Consider the following 19,634-nt stretch of genomic DNA (forward strand, 5'->3'; position numbering starts at 1 on the left):
ATATTACATTGACTTGAACTGCGTCCAGAAGCATAAAGAAAAAATTCACTTTATCCAATGGAATTTATGGCACACGAGACTTGAGTTCTAAACTTGGCACTTCTGTTGGTGGATATTCTTAGGGAGGAAGAAAGGATCTTAATGATCTCCACGGTACGACTAATTTTTTTAGCTTTATGCTGCTCATAATTTCATCAGATTTCCCAATGCAAAAGCTATTTGGCTTATCCGATAAGTCTTGAAGATTAACAACATACTTTTGATCTGGAAATTGTCCAGATAGTGTGTACAAGTGGATTTCCACGGTATCACTCTTGGAATCCTTTTCACATTTCACGAGTTTTTAGCGTGGAAGATTTAAAAAATTACCAAAAGACCGACACTAGCAGAGAACAATAGAGTATTACTAATATATTGCCAGCTGTTTGAACTTCTCAAAGTCCATTACTACTCCTATAATATTGGCAAGGCATGTCCATACTGAAAGATGCTAAAGTCTCACCTGAACGCAACTTCCATAGATCTCTAAAAAGCATAAGAGACAGTATAGTCTTGTACAAGAATTCATCCGTTTTAATTTCTTCTTCGTTAAGCTAAACAAAGTCGATCGAAATGAACACTTGTATATAAAAGACCTTGGTAACAAATAAGCTCTTAATATTGCTATGTTGATCTGCAAAGATAGTACCTTCATAAAATAATTATTACTATAGTCAATTAATCGCACACATCATGGAACGTGTGAGTAGCAAGAAGTACCTTCAACTGAAACCAGATGAAGCAAGTCTTTTCGATCTCATACGTGTTCTGTTCTCTGGGAATCTTGGGAGCAAACAATTCATAGAATCTTTGAGAGTGAAAGAGATAGCCTTGGAACGTCGAGGATACATCTTTCTCTCCATGTCCGTGCAAAAAGCTCTTCACTTCTTTTCAAAGCTTCTGTCAATTTTAGGTTCAATTTCAGAGTTCTGCCTAAATCTTCTTGCTAGTAACCAAAGTCTTCCTACATTGTTGTTGAGAATCCTACAAGGTTAGACAACACTAGATTTGTCTAAATTCCGGTTTTCTTAAATTTGACATTTCCATTTCCTTCGATATAGTTTCGTTTTCTGACTTTACTGTTATAGTGGATAAATTGAAATTAGTCTTGTTTACTTTGGTAGGGAAGGTAGTGATGCCAGATAAGGAGTCAGCCAACTACCTCTCGGCTATTGGATTTATAGACACAAGAGTAAATTGTCATAAGAAGTTCAAACCTGAGGATAAAACATATATTGTTGCGCTTTCTGCAGTGGCATCAAAAGTAGCCTACGAGAATAAAGCTTTCATCCGAGCTACTGTCGAAGATCAATGGAAGGTCATCTAACTCGCATTTCAATAAGCTCATTCAATTAGCAGGGGGGGGAAAGATAGTACTGTTTTGAAAAACTTGTGTGCTGTTTTTGTTAGTATTAATTGGTATGCTAGCTCATATACATTCATTTTACCTATTAGTTCAACTACTGCTTTACTCTAGTAATCTGTAGACGTTTTGCTTTTTGTGCAGATGGAGTTGCTAGGTGAGGGTGCCTATGATTTTTGGAATGGTAAGATAATTATATAAGCTAATCAGAATAATTGATTGGGTAGCTATAATGTGGCAAATATGTGCAATATTCCATTACATACCATTAACTTATTTTTCAACTCTTTTCTTACTAATTGGCTAATGTTAGAAGTGTAACCAAACTGGAACAGAGGTAGAACAATCTCCATGCAATATCTTAGTAGTTTCTCTGACACAAGTTGTACTTGGCAGAGTATCACCAAAAGAAATCGACTCAAGGATTCATATTTCATGATAATACAACCTGTCCAGACAGAATTATTGTGGCATTTAGAGGCACCGAACCCTTCAATTCAGATGATTGGAGTACAGATTTCGACATATCTTGGTACGACTTCCAGAACATGGGAAAAGTCCACAGCGGTTTCATGAAAGCTCTAGGCTTACAGAAAGATAAAAGTTGGCCTCTCAATATCCCACAAGACAACCAACACCCGGTAGCATACTACACAATCAGGGAAAAACTAAGAGACTTCTTTCAGAAAAATAACCAAACCAAGTTTATTCTAACAGGGCACAGCTTAGGCGGTGCGCTTGCAATTCTTTTTGCAGCTGTTCTTGCATCGCACAATGAGTCCTTTATACTGGAAAGATTGGAAGCAATTTACACATTTGGGCAGCCAAGAGTTGGAGATGCTGAATTTGGTGATTTCATGAAGGAAAATTTCAGGAATTATGGCATTGGATATTATAGATTTGTCTATAGTCATGATATTGTGCCTAGATTGCCTTATGATAACACTACCCTGTGTTTTAAACACTTCGGAACATGCCTTTACTATAGCAGCATATATGAAGGAAAGGTAAGTACAACAACAATATCTTATAATCTACCCAAAGAATCTTAACTTGTTTTATCTTTTAAGGTTACTAATATTACTTTTGCATTATGTGCAACAGATTGTTTCGGAAGAACCATACAGGAATTACTTTTCTCTGAGATCACTAATATCAAAGAGGGTCGATGCATTGTGGGAGTTAGTGAGAAGCTTTCTTCTTCCATATCTGTATGGAACAGAATATAAAGAAAGCTTGCTTCTCCAAGCACTTAGATTGTATGGACTTCTATTTCCTGGCATGCCGGCTCATGGTCCTCCTGAGTATATTAATGCAATTTGTTTGGGGGATGCTACTTTACTCATCAACGTTCATAAATGATCAAGATGATTCTCAACTACTTTGATGTCTTATTGGAAGAAAATGGATATTGTCCCTCCATTAATCAAGGTTTCGTATTTTTATTTTTATTTTTTTGAAAGCGTCATGGTGGTCCATTTAACTAGTAATAAAGCGCGTATCACATTGATCCATAAACGACAAAACATCTAGATTTTTTTTTTTTCTTCTACTCTTCATCGGATGATCAAATGTAAAGTTTGAATTTCTATTGAGTAATTATTCTGTTGCTTTTAGCTGTTTTGTAATGTTTTGAGACTTAGAGCCCGTTTGGATTGGCTTATAAGTTGCGAGAAACGAACATAAAAATTTTTCACTTTTTTGAGTGTTTGATTGGTCAACCGAATTAAAGCTGTATTTTTGTTTAACGTAAGTTCAAAAATAATTGGGCAATTTAGGCTTAACTTATCTAAAGTAATTTATACGTGAAAATAAATTTTTAAAAATTTTTTTTTAAGCCCATCCAAACAGGCTCTTAGAGCGTGTTTGGCCTAGCGGTTTTGAGGCCAAAAGCACTTTTTTTTTGCTCGAGAAAAAACACTTATTTTGGATATTTGAGGTGTTTGTCTAATTAGTAAATCGCTTTTTTATGTAGAAACAGAAACAGTTTTTCTGCGGTTGGAGAGAAACAGAAAATTTCTGCTTCTTGAAAAAAGCAGAAGCAGAAAAATAATTTTTTCAAGACAACGATATCCCTGCCATAAATACATATTTACCGAGTATATCCCTCATTAATCCATTAATTTCTAATCAATAATTCTCTGTGTTAAATTTTAATTTGTGGAATGATTTTGAATTTTGTTTTGGTTGTAGTTTTTTAGTATATTTAAATCATCGTGTTAATATTATATCAATACTTAATATTTGTTTTTTTATTTATCTATGTATTATATTAATTGAAAATTTTAATATGCATTATTAAATTTTAGTTAAATAAAAGTAAAAATTTAATTGAAGTCTTCCATAATAGATATTTAAAATAATTTCTCTTTGTGAAACAATCTTAATGGTAAACGTCTTGTCCTTTTTCATAATTTGACACTCAAAAGTACTTTTTTAAGAAGATTAGTCAAACACAATCTGCTTATTAAAAGCCGTCATAAGCACTTTTCAAATGAATTGACCAAACGCAAACTGTTTCTCACGAAATGCAGCAATGAAATTATTCTTTTTTTAAAAAACGCTTTAAAAAAAAGCATGGATTCAAAATAAGTAGTTTTTTGCCGCTAGGCCAAACAGGATGGTTACATTAAGATGGAATGAAATTATACTTTATTTTCTCAGAGTATTAAAAGGTAGAATGCGGCAATGAAATTATTCTTTATTTTAAAAAAAAAAAAAAATAAACAAACAAACAACAACAACAACAACAACTTAAAGGTGGGTGGAGGGCTAAAGGATGGTTACATTAAGATGGATTCAAACAACTTTATAAGTTAATTTTGGTGTTTTTTATTTAATGAACCAACTACAATTCTATCCTAAGCTAATCGGGTTGAGTTCTGTGAATCCTTTGTGACCTAATCCATGAAGAAGCGTCAAATATTTTATGCTTGGCAAAAAATGTTTGGAGAAAGGTCAAATATATCTCTGGTTGTACGTTGGGTCCAAATATACCCTCCTCCGTTAAAGTTGTCCAAGATGGACATCAAATACAACGTGACACTAATATTTAATAAAGTAGATGACATGTGGCATGCCATCTCACCACTCCTAACCCATTTTACCCCTCTACTATTTTGTTCTTCCATCGCTAAAATATTTTTATCTTTTGTTGCATCTTTCAATCTTCAAATCTCCTTTGTTAATGGATTCTCAATCTGTGTTTTCGCACAAATTGTGGCCGTTGCTTTCCTCTATTTGCTGGTTTTCTTGGATTTTCACATTCGGATCCAATTTCCAATTTAATTTAATTGTCGATTGAACGGTCAATCAATCAATTAGGAAGCTGATTCCCATATAAGAATCGTATGTTTCCTTTCGATTGGTTCCAAATAATGCTGATGCAGCTTTCTCTTGGATTATTATGCACCAGTTCGTTTTAATGTCTTTTCTTTTTAATTTTTAGGTATATTATTTAATTTATATTTATCTTTACATTATTTATGTTTCATTTTCTAACTTTTACCTCTAGTTGATTCCATGCAATTGCTCGTATTTTTTTACTCTTTTTTTTTCATTTAGTATAACTGCGTTATTTTTTTAATTTTTTTATAACTAAACCGCCTACTATTTTTTTAAAATGAGTCATAACAACTTGGCATATAATGAGTAATGACATTAAAGTAGAATTCATTGGTGAAATGAGGTTATTGACTTACACTTTCCTCTTCTTTTGAATTATATTTACTTAAGTTATATTGGAAGTATAATTAATTAAGTTAAAATATTATTAATTTGAGAAATATATAGAAATTATTTTTTACAATGTTAGTTACAAATATATGATTATTAATTAATATTTTTTTTGAGAAATAATTGTATCTTAAATACCTAATTAATATCATTTATAAAGGTACATATTTGTCAAATATTAACTTTTAATTTTTGATAATTCTTAATCAAATTTTGTGATTACATTTGTGCGATCAAACAGTACATTTATAATTAATCTATAATTACATTATGACAAACAAACATGTCTTCGAAATTACTAATTACACTAAGGCTGCATTTGTTTTTTTTAAGATTAAGATGTCTGGATCTGAATATTAAGATATTGTATATGGATCTGAACACTGAATGATTAAGAATGTTTGTTTTTTATCATCTAAATGTGTATAATATATCAATATTTAAACATAATAAATATGTAATTCAAATAAAAATAATAATTAAGAATTATATCAAGAAAATATTAGATAAAATATTAATTTAAACAACAAAATTATTATTTTAGAGATAAATTAATGTATTTAAAAATATAAATAAATATTTTATGCATGATATATTGAACTATCTGAATTAATAAAAAATGATATATGGATAAATAAATTGTTGTAATAAATGTAATCATAAAAATTTAAATTCAACACAATGATTGTGTTCCTACGGACTATCAGAATTCAAACGAAAAAAAGTAAATATTTCATCACAATTTGACATGAAACAAGAGAACAAATAGTTAAGAATAAGTGAACCAAAATCATTGAATGTCAAAGAATCATAATTTTCCATGATTTTCATCAAAGATATATTATATAAGATCCAAAGTGTCCATGATATCCTTTATATTATAACTCATATAAAAAATGCCTCCGCACCGAAAGAATAGGTGAAAAAAAAAAAATCAAAATCGCTGAATCCGCCGAGAGCATAAAATCGACATTGTGTTATTCCGCCCAAAAGAGCAGATTATAGTGTAAGGAGTTTGTAGAAGACACAGTGTTTAAAGGTTTGTCGTTTGGAGAAGAAAGCGTGGTCTTTTTTTAAGAGTTTAACAACGAGTTTAGTACTTGAAAGAAAGTGGGCTTAGGTCTGAATAATATTAAGACACTTTAACAGATTTGACCGATCCCAACTAAACTTTTCAATAATTATATTTAGGCCTTCCTAAAATATAACATATTTAAGTCTATCTAATTAACATTTAAAAAAAATAAATTATAAATTTAAGCAAAAAAAAATAGATCATCTCTCCTATCCCCAAATTTCAATTCCTAATGTTTTGGATTATGTCAATATATATCCCTTAAATTTCATAATTTTGACTATATTTAGATTTACAATAAAATGTTGTTACCAATTCCTTGTTTATCTCTAAAACAGACCCTATGTCACAAAAATAATAAAAAATAAAAAGTTGCAAACGAGGGAGATTTTTGAAATATAATGCAAAGAATATTGTGAAACAACGGGGTTATAATTGTAAAATTCCAAGGCAGGCATATACGTTTTCAGAAAGGGATTAGAAAGCACGAGACAGATAGGTTTGGGGTTTGAAGGAGCTTGAGCGGCGCGAGGAAGAGCGAGCGAGCGAGCCTAAATAATTAATTTTCGGATTCCTAGGGTTTTGGAATGAGCGAGTTAGGGTTAATCATATATAATAAGGTCAGTGGATTTTGATTATTAATCTAATCTAATTTCTTTGGTATCTGAAAGAGGTTAGAGAAATCGGTGAGTTTGTTATAAAAATATGATGATGATGATATTTGTGTGTGAGAAAGAGGTGTGTATCTGTTACGTGCAGGAAGAATCGTCGTGTGTGAGCGAGTCGTTTATAGAGAGGAGAGGTGTGGTGAGCTCTTTGAGTGTTTATCCGACGATTTGTCTGACAAGTCTTCGTTACCATGTCGGAGAGGAAGCTCGTGGTATGTTTTGCCTTCTTTCTTTATTTTTATTTGGCATGTTTGCGTTTGATTATTACATCTTAATGTGATTACTTCCTGATTTTAGGTTTTAGGTATCCCATGGGACGTCGATACAGAAGGTCTAAGGGAATATATGATTAAATTTGGGGACTTGGAGGACTGTATTGTCATGAAGGTCAGCTGCTTTGACTTTTATCATATGTATTTGTATCAGATATATAGCAACTTTAATCGACTAACTGGGTGCAGTCTTGTTTTTGGTGGTGAAAATGCCAGTTTTTGTTAATTGTGCTACAAAAGGCTATATATCTGTTGTCTGCTGGAAAGCTTACAACTTTTAGTGCGTATAAAATCTCTTGTGAAATAATTAGGGCTGTTGTATAGTGAAACGAAAACATAACGAATTTCATTCGGGTTGCCCCCAAACTCTTTGCCCCTAGCAGTTTGGAGAAGGTTGTTATTTCCAGTAATCTATATGAAACAGGGCACTAGACTCGCCACGTGACACCTCTCATTTTTGGGGTTTCCTCCTTTGTCCTTAGATTTTAGAACTCCTAAAATAACAGCGTTCCCATTAATTACAAGCCAAAGAGTCGCAATAGTTCGCTAATTACAAACTGAGAGGCGCAAATAGTTCATGAATTACTGAAAATAAAAGGAAAAAACGCATCCTGTCCCTGGAATCAGTTCCTTTTTTCCCACTAAAGACATTCCATCTTCTTCCAATATACTGGCGGGTTTCGACGCATATGAGTGTCACCAACAAAAAAAACACACAACAAGACACTCAACTGCTACTCCTGAAGGTGACGTTACAATGCAATGCGGACGACACTATTGAAGAACTCAACGAACTGGACACCCTTCAATTTCAAAAACTGGCATTACTGTCGCTACAATACCAATTCAGAAATGGTATACTATCTATAAGGATCTATCACCTTCAAAATTTGGGAGTCAGTTCTCTGACCATGTTAGAGATGCATGCCTTTAAGGTTTTCTTTTTCTTTCATCGTTCTATTTTTTGGTTTCTTTTTTGGCTCCTTAGAAGAGTTTAAATAAAAAAGAATGGCAAAGTTTGCAGGGAGAAAATTAATTTAGGGGCAGTGACAATGGATCTTTAATTAAAATCAGTGGGGAGCCAAATAAGGAAGAATAGTATTGGATACAGATTTTTAGGGATCTCTCGAAGAAAATTTGGATATTGAAAATTAAGACTTGTACAATAAAAGAAAAAAAGGGTAAACAATTCAACGCCGTTGTTGACATCTGAACTTGTGGTTTCCTTTTTTAATTTAACTTTATAATTAGGAGTACATTATTACTTTTGGTTACTTCCTACCCTTCCCTTTTTCTACGGTCATTTTTCCCTTTTATAATAATGAAATTAATTGAACATTTTGAAAAACAAAATTCAAAAGTGCATTCTGTTTCGAATCCTAAAAAAGTACATTACATAAATCGTTAAGATATTATGTAACTTTCTTAGTTTTTATCTTTAAGGAAGTTTTAGATTTTAGGCGAGATTTTAGATTCTAGAGTCCCTTATAAAACCAAGGGAAAGAGGCTGAGATAAATCACTTTATGGAGTATAAAGCATCTTATGGGCTGATAGAGTGTTTTTCTTTCAACAAACTACCCACTAAGATCAAATGCTTCAGCTGGATAACGATCCACCTCAAAATGCCAGTCTTACTATAGATAATCTTAACAGGAAAGGACTTCAACTGGACAATAAGTGTTTTTTTTTCTTTTTTGCCAGAAGGAAACAGTCAATCAAAGTTTCTTCATTGTCCAGTAGCATTTAATTTTGGAGCAGTTTTTCACTATTTTTGGATTAAGTTGGGTGATGCCTCAGAATCTGAGAGAGGCATATGTGAGTTGGAGTAAATGGAAAGTTGATAAGGCCATCAAGAAGACCTGGTTGATGATCCCTGCTGCTATTTTTTGGAGCCTTTGGAATGAGAGAAACAGTAGGTGTTTTGATGGCATCTCAACTCCAAGTCACTCTCTTAAAGCGAAATGTTTAGTTCATCTCTTTTGTTGGACAATGATTTTATTAGCACTTTAGCTCTTGACTGAGACATTGTATTTTAGGCAAACAATGTTCTCCTACACTTTTGTTCTTTTGTAATTAGCCTCCTGTAACTTTGTATCTTCTTGATGCGTATCTATGAAACACATTACTTCATCAAAAAAAAAAACAAAAAAAAAACTGTATGTAGTTTGTTGGGGAAAAGATGACACGTTGTGGTTTCTTCATTCTCATTTTTGGACACGTTAAAATATGAGAGCTATAAAATCACAAAATTATAACTTATTTACGGAAAAAATAAATATGTATTTAATTATGTTGGAGATATTATAGTGCAGAAGTGTACTCCCTTACACTTTAAATGGAAAATTTAGAGCATTAATTGTATGAGGAATTAAATATAATATTTAGAAAATCAGATGGAGTTTTCAAAACTTATAGTATAAAAGATTGAAACAAATAGAAACAACATTTTTGTGATTTTTAACAAAACAAAAGAAACTGCCGATATTATATTTACAACTAAAGGTCTCATAATTTTTGTTAAAGATATTTGAATACATTAAAACTATACAATTGTGACGAGAACGGGTAAAAATGTAGTTTTGTTTATCATTTATGTAGGAGTACCGTACATTTTATTTTTATTTTTATGTTTGTTGTATTTGTGTTAGAATTATATGGTTTTCATAAATTTAATGAGGTTTTGATAACTGCGCGAAGTCGGGCCAATTTTACTAGTTAGAAAATATAGCAGCACTATCCACTTAAAAGATGTCACTTTTGGAACCCAACCAAGAATGTGTCCCAAACAGGCTAATTTCTTGTAAACTACCCTGGTGGGCACATCTTTTCTAGTAGATTGCATTGGGTTACTTTCTTGAGAAAGTTAACATATATATTAACCAGCACCAAGGAGGTGCTTGTATCAATATTTACAAGTACAAAAAGCCTTAATGGATTTCGGAAGGAATGTAGTACTCCAAGGACCAAATAACAATAATGTCAAATAGGACTAGAAGCTACCATTTACATGCTCCTACTTTACATGGTTGTGTTCGTCTCCAACGTATTCTTTTTGTCCATTTTTCTTTCTTTGGATAATAGGTTAACAGCCTGAACTTATACCAAACTTGGTCATGTTTGTGTACTTTGATTCTGGTGTGTTTTTCTTATCACTTGGATGATTGCTTTTCTGACAAGTATAAACTTAAAATCAAGAGCAGTATGTCCAGAGCTTGTACCTTTTATCCCAACAATTGTTTGTGTGTGAGGGTGGGGTGGGGTTAAGAGACCACGAAAAATTGCCATTGTTTTCCTAAAATTGTATGTGAATGGGAGGTCCTCAACAATGCGGTTTCCGGAGATTGATCTCTTTTACTAGCTTCCTAGAAGTGTGTGGTCTTGTTAATTTAGTTATGATATATTTGCGTTTTAATGCTTCTAAAAGTCAGGGTCTCTTTCTGGCGCAAAGTTTCTTAGCATCTTATTGAAGAAGACTAACATGTATAGATCTTCATTTAGGAGCGTGCTACTGGTCGTTCTCGTGGATTCGGCTATGTCACATTTGCTACAGTTGAGGATGCTAAGGTGATTGTGGTTTTTATTTGTTGGTTTTCATGTCATTGTTGCAACCATGTTTGTTTACTGCTCTCGAGTAAAACCTTCGTACATGTTATGGCCTTGTTCCTTGTAGTTTTGATGCGAAGTTGACTCTCTATTCTTATCCATTTGTATGATGCAGAATGCGTTGTCCAAGGAGCACTTTCTTGGAAACAGAATGCTAGAAGTGAAAGTGGCGACACCTAAGGTGCACTGTTTTTACACTTTCATGAACTTTCTTTGTTACTTTAGTATTTCTTCCAATGCTCTGCCATTACTTTCTAGGCCAACTACTAATATATTGCAGTGGCTATATTTGATTAAAATGGAATGGGTGACATGATTTTATTATTGATCTCTTTATTTGGTTGAGCATGAAAATTGCACTTAATCAAGTAAAATCCTAATTTTATAGTTATTGTGCCTCTAAAGGTCTTAGTTAAGGTCTAATACAGATGCTACTCATTCTTTTGGCAGGAGGAGATGAGGGCTCCTGCAAAGAAAGTGACCAGGATTTTCGTTGCTAGGATTCCGCCATCTGTGTCTGAAGCTACTTTCAGAAGGTATCTTGGAAGGATTGCTTAATTATGATTATTTTTAGCTGGTTGGTTGTTTTATTATTAGAATTTAGATCCTAATTTGAGTTTCTTTTGCAGTTATTTTGAAAAGTATGGTGAAATAACAGATCTATACATGCCAAAGGTTCACCTGTCTCTCTGTGACCTCATTATTATTACATATTTGCGTTGTCCTGTTCAGGCACTAAATTATAGTATTCATGACTAACTAATCTTACCCAATCTGCAGGATCCATCTACTAAGGGACATCGTGGAATCGGGTTTATTACTTTTGCAAATGCTGGTATGTGTCCCGTCCTTTTTTTTTTTTTTTTGTAGTTATTTTTTCCCCCTAGTTTCCAGGTTTTTTTTTCTGGCCACCTTCAGTTATTCCTCTGCTTAATCCAGCCGTTAGGAACATGTTTTTAATTAAAAAATAGGTATCTTATTTCTGGCGGGAATTGTATCTGATGGGAACTCTGTTTTTTATAGGAACTGTGTGAGAGAATCCCATGTACATCTTTCTATGCTTTTATATAGACTTGTTTAGACACTCTTCTTATATTTCAGGGAGGGAAAACCATGGAATGTTCTAGTTGCAGATATAGTTTTCCTTCTCTCTAGTATGTGAGGGTATAAATTCTTGTAATTGCTTTAGATATGAAGATCTTGGACCTTTCTGCTTTCATCCATTACTCCTAAAACTTCACTTTCTTGATGATAGAAAAGTACCCTTTGCTTCAGATATTAGTGGTTGAAATATTTCTGTTATTTTTGGAGTAGACAGCTCACTGGCAAATGCATGAAAGATAAGTTTTAACCCGTCACCTAACAACGGGAAAAAAACAATCTGGGGAATAACACTTTCTTATTTATTCTATGCTTGGTATATTGCCTTTCGGGGTGCTTACTTTGAACCTGATCATGGGTTGATGAGAAGGAATTTGACATTTGAGGAGTTTTTACAGTAGCAAAGCAGAAGTTTTGATCTAATCTGAGTCTTGATTCGTCCTCTAGTTCTTTGTCAATTTGTATGAACCCCCCCCAACAGTTACCATTGGCAGTCTAGTTATACACCCTCGGTATTTTGAGTTACATATGCGTCTCACCTTTTACTGTACTTGTGCTTCGTCTCATAGAATTTTTCCTAAAGATTCAGTTTCTGTTAATTTGTGTAGGCATGTGGTAGGTACCACCTTGTTTTTATTTTTTTTAACCCTCAGAAGGCAGTCTCCTACATGCATGCTCTTATCATATGTCTTCTAACAGACTACAGTTTCTAGTCCGTCTTGTAATGATTTCCTATGAATTGAGTCACTCTTGGTTTCTTTCCCAGAATCAGTTGATGATCTGATGAATGACACCCATGAACTGGGAGGTTCCACAATTGTGGTCGACCGAGCAACACCCAAGGCAAGTTAAACATAACCAAATTTTGATGTATCCCCGGTGCAACACCAGATGTCGTTGGAATTCACATTTTCTGCTGATGATTCATTGACATTTACATTTTCTGCTGATGATTCATTAACATTTACATTTTCTGCTGATGATTCTAGGAAGAAGATTTCAGACCTGTTAGTCGGATGTCTCAGGGTGGAGGAGGATATGGTGCATATAATGCATATATTAGTGCAACAACTAGATATGCTGCGCTTGGTGCTCCCACCTTATATGATCATCCAAGCTCTATGTATGGAAGTAAGTGAACAATGATGAACAACAAATAATGATAAATGTCTTAAGCATGATGCAACATCAATCATACTTCTCATTTAACATATTTTCTATACTAAGAGAACTTAATTAAATAAACCAGGAGGAGGAGGAGGAGGAGGATTTCCATCTCGTGGCGGCATGGGCAACAAAATCTTTGTTGGTCGACTACCTCAAGAGGCAACAACTGAAGATCTTCGCCAGTATTTTGGTAGATTTGGCCGTGTTTTAGATGTTTATGTTCCAAAGGTAAGAATTTCTCTTATTTTATTCCTTGTTGGTAACAGATCTTGTCTTAAATAATTTAGTGAATTGTATTATTCTTTTAAGATGGTAATGCTTATCTGGTGTAGGATCCCAAAAGACCAGGGCACAGAGGGTTTGGTTTTGTCACATTTGCTGACGATGGTGTTGCTGATCGTGTTTATCGAAGGCCTCATGAGATATGTGGACATCAGGTATTTGTTGGGATTCCAAGGGCCAGCTTCTTTATCTTTAGCAACTCCATCCCCGAAAGAAAACCATAGACACTGAAGTATCAGTTAATCAGGTTTTGTAATGAGACCATGGCTGAGGAGAACAACCCCCGCACCTGCCACAAAAAAAGAAGGAATTATAGAAGGCATATAATTAAACTGAGGACTAGATGCAAGTCTCAAAAAAAAAAAAAACGGAGGACCAGATGTGCGTGAAATTCTTGTCCAAACCTCTAGAACACACTTGGTGGGGGATATCTTAAATTTCCCTGTCCATAACCTAGGATGTTCTACGACAAAATTAGGGCATTGGAAGATTGTTCAAAAGGCTATAGAATTGTACGAACTGTTTCTGCAAGACTTATAGCTTATATTGGTTGAAACTGACCTAGCCATTTTCGTGGATGTACTACTACGAAAGGAGGCCACTAAAAGATTGTTCTAAAGACGTTAAAGTTGTATCTGCTTTTTTCGCAACACCTAGATAGATATATACATCAATGTGAAGTTACCTTTTGGGAGTTTGAACTTTTGCCTTTTGAATTCTTACCCTCCTAAAAGGAGAGCAGCTTGTGGTACCCCTTTTGGCTTCACTATTATCAGTGACATTCATGTTATGCTGTGTGGATCCTTATTCCTAGTTCGACCTTGCTTTTTAGGTTGCAATAGATTCTGCCACTCCCCTTGATGATGCTGGTCCAAGTAGTAATTACATGATGGATCCTCCTCCTGCTCCTGAAGCATATGGGGGATACGGTGGTCCTATGCGTAGCTATGGCAGGATGTATGGGGGCCTAGATTATGATGATGTAAGTATTTGAACCTTACTCCATTGGATAAACTTCTCTCTATGTTATCCTAACTTTTGACTTCCTTGATAAAATTGCTTTTTTATTGTTAACATTATTGTCATGGAAAGGCAACCCTCTGTTCCCTTGACTTTTTATCTGGGTGATTTTAAACTTCCAATCCTCCCGTACCCCTCTAGAAAAATGGTCAATTACTGGACCTAATTCCTGATTATTTCAGCTGTTCTGCCTGGAAAAAAATTCGTTGGTGAAATTTGTTCTCCTATCTGACTGACCTGGGCACGACAATGCATCGTGATGCTTTTCTTGTGAATGATTGTGAATGGAAGAACTGTCATGTTGACGACATCTATCCATCGTTCAGTGCCAATTATTTCAACTTAAGCAGCAAATTTTTTTATCTTGTTGATATTTACCATTCTCACAAAATAAAATTATTTATCCTGTTCATACCTCTTTCAGTTTTTTCCCGCACATCTATAGCATAGATAAAGGGCAGGATTGTATTGATAAACATATATTCAACCTTAGGCTTATGAACTGTCTGTTCCTTGTTAGTCCTTAACTTGTGAATAGATGAGAATTCTGATGACAACCTTTAACTATGTGACTTTTCTGGTTGACAGTGGGGCTACGGCCTGGGTGGAGGGAGACCTTCAAGATCAGATATGAGATACAGGCCCTACTAGCGGGCGTGCTAGTAGCTTTGTGTGGAAGCTTGGTGTCGGGTGTCAACATAGACATGTCATATTTACTCAGCTTATTAGGTGGACATCATAAGACGTGCTACTGATATTTCCTTAATTTAATTGAAGGAACAGTACTGATGGATTGTGCAATTCACTTAATGCTTGACCCTTTGTATTAGAATTATAAAATAAACAAAGAACAAGTTTTTAATTTCCATCCAAAAGTACGGTAGTTGTAGTAAAGTGGCATACATAGACAACTGGGCAATGTTTTATACTTCTATCTCTATGGCCTAAATTTTTTCTGGGGATATCGGTCAAAAGAGTGATCCGACTGGTCGGAAGAATGATTCTGCTTAGCCCCTGCCTAATTAACGTGGCTGGGTGCAAAAAGAATTTAATTGTAGTTTTAAAATACAGCTGATACTGTCAAAGCACCGTATCATTCGAAATTGGAACACTGAAATCTGTCATGAAGAGTATTTCACTTGTACAAGTACGATCTAGGGCTTTTTTTTTTTAATTACATAGGTGGTAGGGGAAGGGAAATGGGGGGAGGAGATTTGAAGTCTCACTAATAATATGAAGGTTCAGATAGCCAATCGAATTATTAGATCTCTACTACGATCTAGGACTTGGTACTTGTTAGATGAATTTTATTTTTTCAGTGAGTAGGATTTTGCCAAAAAAAAAGTTTCCATTGGTTTCTTGATTATAGATAGTTTGTACCAGTGAAGTATATTAAGTTGGTCTTCTAGTAAGGGTGGTCGGACATCATTAGGACATGTTGCACTTTTTACGAGCAAAAGAATGCATCTGATACCCCCACTGCATTTTTATTTTACCATAATTGGTTTTGGCGTACGTATTCTTGCTGCGTATTTCATGGTCATGAGACTGAGAGGTATCATCTGTACAGAATTCCGCCAGATTCAGTGACTAGGCCTGAATACATAATACTGAATAGAGCAGTCGGCTATGAGTTATCAGTTCCTAAAATCACCAATAACAACAGATGCTCCAGGATTTGACTTGAATTTTACTTTAGAATGCCTGTACACAATTAAGGGATACGGCAAACAAAGCAACTGCTAAATGAGGCAATCTTGAAATACTCCCGAAACGGAATGATTCTCTGAGAATCCCTTCGAGACTGACGGGGCTGGCTTTCCGAAGTTGCACGTCTCATATCTTGGGCCTTCAGCTGAGCATGTCTAAGCCTGTTCGCAATCTTATCCATGGTTGCTGACCTTCTCCTTTCTAGTTTCATCTGAAATGCAAACAATAGTTAAGTCCTTTGATGCTAGTCCTATCTTTTAGATAAGTTCCTGGATAACTATGCATAAATATCTTCACCGGACCTCAAGCTTTTGGATTTCTGCTTCAGCTTTGGCCTTCTGCAAGTTCTCCCAAGCAGTTATCCTGGCTTCCTCTCTTTGCGACCTTCACAATGAGGAAAGACGGAACCATTATGCATATTTAGTATCATTGCTCTTTGATAATCACCTACTACGGTTATATTTTATTTGGGAATCTAGAGGTGAAGGCTAGTTATTCCGCTACTTGTCTAAATAGTTTCTACATTCTTTTACATTCTTTTGGAGAAGCACTACCAGCTCCCTTGAGAATATTTGGTACTGAAGGACAGGTTAGCTGCCCTAGCAAACATAAGAAGCAAAAATAAGCTTGAAATGAATGCTTACTTTGAAATGCTGTTTACTCCATCTGCAACATCCCACGGTGAAATTGACTCACTCACATCTGGTAATTCTTTCTCGGGTTTCCTTGCCTGGCTTTTCCGAGATAGCCCAGAAAAGGGGGCTCCTTTGTCAACCTGCACGTCTCTAATCTCGATTTTTGCAACATGCTGCTTGCTCTGCCCCACTCCAGGAGGGATTGAAGGTGACCTTTCTTGGGGAGAGGCATGTGTACTGCTATCAGGGCTCATTTGTGTAGCCATGTCTCTCCTCGAAACTGTGCAGGAAACAGAATCTGGCTCCTTGGTGTCATCATCTGGCCATTTGGATTCACCAGCAACAGAATATTATTGAATTATAGTGGTGTCCTATGCTAAAGACAAATCTTTCCCAACACCTTGTCTGTTGGTGATTTTACAATATGTTCTATAACTGAACAATGGTGTTTGGCTTGTCAACTAAAATAGTGCTTAACAAATCTCAACCGAAGGGTGGAAATCAGGAAGGGACTTAGGGTGTAGTTAAGAAGCATGATTAATGTCAAAAAGTCATGTCGACACTGCTTGTAATCCTAGCATAACAAGACGATTATTCATCTAAATCAATGATACAATTGCATACAGCTTTTGCATCTGTCATAGCACATAATTAATTGATTCAGATGATAGAAAGTCCTCACACTTACCTTATGATGAGTTTGTTGCTTTAACTTTGATTAACCTTCTGTTTTAGAGAACACTTGTTACAAGATCCATGTATCACTGTTAGTTTATTTACTGTTTTTAAAATGTACCAGTTAGTTATTCCCAATCCCAATGCTTTAATCTGCAGGCTAGAACTTCCTCCTCTCAAGCATCAATGTGGAGACTAGAGTCTTAGTAATTAAGTTTAATCTATATGCATTTAAACCTGATGCATAGACAGTACGATCCATCGAGGGCTTCTTTTGCAAGAACTAAGAATAATATTGCTAATGCTCTTTGATAACCAATTAAGATTCAACAGATGAAACAAAATTATGGTAAAAACTAATGAAAGTATAGCTTATCTATTGGATAACAACCAACATTCAACAATTTGTCTAAAGAATCATATGCATTCAAATGCATAGGCTAATGCGGAAGACTCTAAAGCACACAAATTATCTGCAAACGGGAGGAAATTCATACCTTGGGAGCTTGTTTCTGAATATTCACTGGACAAATCTGACAGATGGGGAGCACTAGTTGCTCGAGCCATATTATCCTCAGCATATAGAGCACCAGGGATTCCAACACCTCTAGCACCATAATGAATGGATACACCATTAGGCACAAGTACGCCTGTTGTAAATGGTGAATTTGCAATGAAGTTACTCATACTTTCACCTTCTAACACTGGCATGGAGGGTGAATAGTTCGGTAAGTACATAAGCCCAGGCGCCCCAAGCGGTCCACTTTTTGACTTGGGGCGCCTGTAGAGTTGCGTGTTTGGAGTCTTCCAAACACCGTAACTCGACACTGGGCTAGTAATCCACCTTTCAGCATCATCCCATTTTGAAGGCACTGTCCTTCCACTATTGAAAGGCATCAATGCAGTGGCACTAATATGCCTGTTAATTGGCAATGGGACTCGTTCAGAACTCCAGCCCTTTTGATATCCTCTGACATGATTAATATCTCCATATTCTGGTGTTGCTGGGCTAGTATACAAACCCGAATTCCTCAAGGAAGTAGAATTCTTCTTCATGACTTTCAATAATGGCAAAATGCAAGCCACATTCCTTGGTTAAATCTTGCAACAATGACTCTATCCAAATAGGTAAGAAATTAGGAGACCATAAATCCAAAATAGTTTCAAAATGTTTCAGCTTTTGCCTATCCAAAATTTACAAATTTTACCTAGGTTATGGCCTGTCTTAAACAGCACAGGGAAGCTATTTTTTTCTTACAAGAAAAATATGAGATACTTAAATCCTGGAATTGTGGTCAATTTTGGGAATTAATTTAGAGGTCACAGTCATCAAAAGTGAGGACCACTGGAAGAGTTTTAAAGTCCAAATACTGCCAGCATTGGAACAAATTTATTACTAGTAGGTTCAAAAGAAAATCGACAAAACCTTACAGAGAAGCCGATTTCAAGCCCCCAGAATTTAATTAACAGTATCTCCTGCCCCCAGAGTTCAGAACAAGAAGTAAAAAAAAACAATCAGCAAGAAAGTTGGTTATTCCAATTGCCACTTATGTACTTCTATATACACAAAATTAAAAAGGAAAAAGTGCTTCTTGCAGAACCCCCTAAAAAGGATGAGAGATAAAGGGGAGAAGCAAAAGCAGAAAAAGTTCCAAACTTTTAAAGCAAATGTGATTAAGTAAAGCTTACCCTTTAACTAATGCAGAGAGTTCAGCTTTTACCAACTTCTGTTGTGGTGCTCAAAGCTGATTAAAGAGTGTGAAGAAAAGTTATTGGCAGTGACAAATGAGACAATTATTTAATACCCACAGAGTAGAAAACATAAAAAGGAATAAAGAAAAGGAGAAGGGTCACCTAATGTGAAAAAAATCAAGAATTTAATAATGTAAGATTATAGTAACCGGGGGTTCAATGATTATGGGATGTTTGAGGATTGGACCCTGCTCTTTATTTATTTTAGTGAAAGAAGAGTGAAGTGGTGAAGAGAGTGAGATTTTTGTACCATAAACTTGAGCATTAAATGAGGGAATAGAAGAGAGGTTTTGTAAGTATCGAAAAGGAAAGGAGGACCGACAGAGAGGAGAAGAGCCAAGAAATGGTTGAGAGTTGGCACAAACAAGTTTGTCCAAAAGAAGTGGGCATTCCCACGTGAGTAACCTACCTAAATTACGGGTTATGCTGTTTGGAACATTGCCCCTAATTCCATGCATTTCTTTGTATTTAACTTTTTCTTTTAAAAAAAAAAAAAAAAATTGTGTTCCGATATATATGTACTCGATTCTTTTAGA

At 35.1% G+C, this 19,634-nt stretch overlaps 3 protein-coding genes across 6 annotated transcripts; 2 read left to right on the forward strand and 1 right to left on the reverse strand.

Moving 5' to 3' along the window:
• The first annotated feature begins 510 nt into the window (after positions 1-510).
• On the forward strand, positions 511-3,060 carry LOC132048323 (triacylglycerol lipase OBL1-like). The gene is made up of 5 exons (XM_059439228.1): positions 511-1,030; positions 1,164-1,357; positions 1,547-1,586; positions 1,799-2,409; positions 2,507-3,060. The coding sequence occupies exons 1-5, from the start codon at positions 733-735 to the stop codon at positions 2,762-2,764; spliced, it is 1,401 nt and encodes a 466-aa protein (XP_059295211.1). The 5' UTR covers positions 511-732; the 3' UTR covers positions 2,765-3,060.
• A 3,729-nt stretch (positions 3,061-6,789) lies between these two features.
• LOC132046859 (uncharacterized) lies at positions 6,790-15,192 on the forward strand. 3 transcript variants are annotated; one of them, XM_059437659.1, is made up of 14 exons: positions 6,790-6,832; positions 6,972-7,092; positions 7,178-7,267; positions 10,652-10,717; positions 10,872-10,937; positions 11,207-11,292; positions 11,386-11,431; positions 11,537-11,591; positions 12,624-12,704; positions 12,851-12,989; positions 13,105-13,252; positions 13,357-13,461; positions 14,139-14,288; positions 14,915-15,192. In XM_059437659.1, the coding sequence occupies exons 2-14, from the start codon at positions 7,072-7,074 to the stop codon at positions 14,975-14,977; spliced, it is 1,116 nt and encodes a 371-aa protein (XP_059293642.1). In that variant the 5' UTR covers positions 6,790-6,832; positions 6,972-7,071; the 3' UTR covers positions 14,978-15,192. The 3 variants fall into 3 exon arrangements, with proteins under 3 accessions (XP_059293642.1, XP_059293643.1, XP_059293644.1); XM_059437660.1 differs by lacking the exon at positions 6,790-6,832 and having other exon boundaries at positions 6,857-7,092; positions 12,851-12,988; positions 13,107-13,252; XM_059437661.1 differs by lacking the exon at positions 6,790-6,832 and having other exon boundaries at positions 6,857-7,092; positions 12,851-12,988; positions 13,110-13,252.
• Positions 15,193-15,788: 596 nt separating this feature from the next.
• On the reverse strand, positions 15,789-19,406 carry LOC132046857 (uncharacterized). Of its 2 annotated transcripts, XM_059437658.1 has the most exons (5): positions 19,036-19,406; positions 17,844-18,462; positions 16,681-16,990; positions 16,339-16,420; positions 15,789-16,247 (listed from the first exon to the last, which is right to left on the reverse strand). In XM_059437658.1, exons 2-5 carry the CDS (start codon positions 18,400-18,402, stop codon positions 16,041-16,043), a joined length of 1,158 nt encoding a protein of 385 aa, XP_059293641.1. In that variant the 5' UTR covers positions 18,403-18,462; positions 19,036-19,406; the 3' UTR covers positions 15,789-16,040. The 2 variants fall into 2 exon arrangements, with proteins under 2 accessions (XP_059293641.1, XP_059293640.1); XM_059437657.1 differs by having other exon boundaries at positions 17,844-19,406.
• Positions 19,407-19,634: the final 228 nt, after the last annotated feature.

The sequence above is a fragment of the Lycium ferocissimum genome, chromosome 2 (assembly GCF_029784015.1).
Source record: "Lycium ferocissimum isolate CSIRO_LF1 chromosome 2, AGI_CSIRO_Lferr_CH_V1, whole genome shotgun sequence".
In the NCBI taxonomy this organism is placed as follows: domain Eukaryota; kingdom Viridiplantae; phylum Streptophyta; class Magnoliopsida; order Solanales; family Solanaceae; genus Lycium; species Lycium ferocissimum.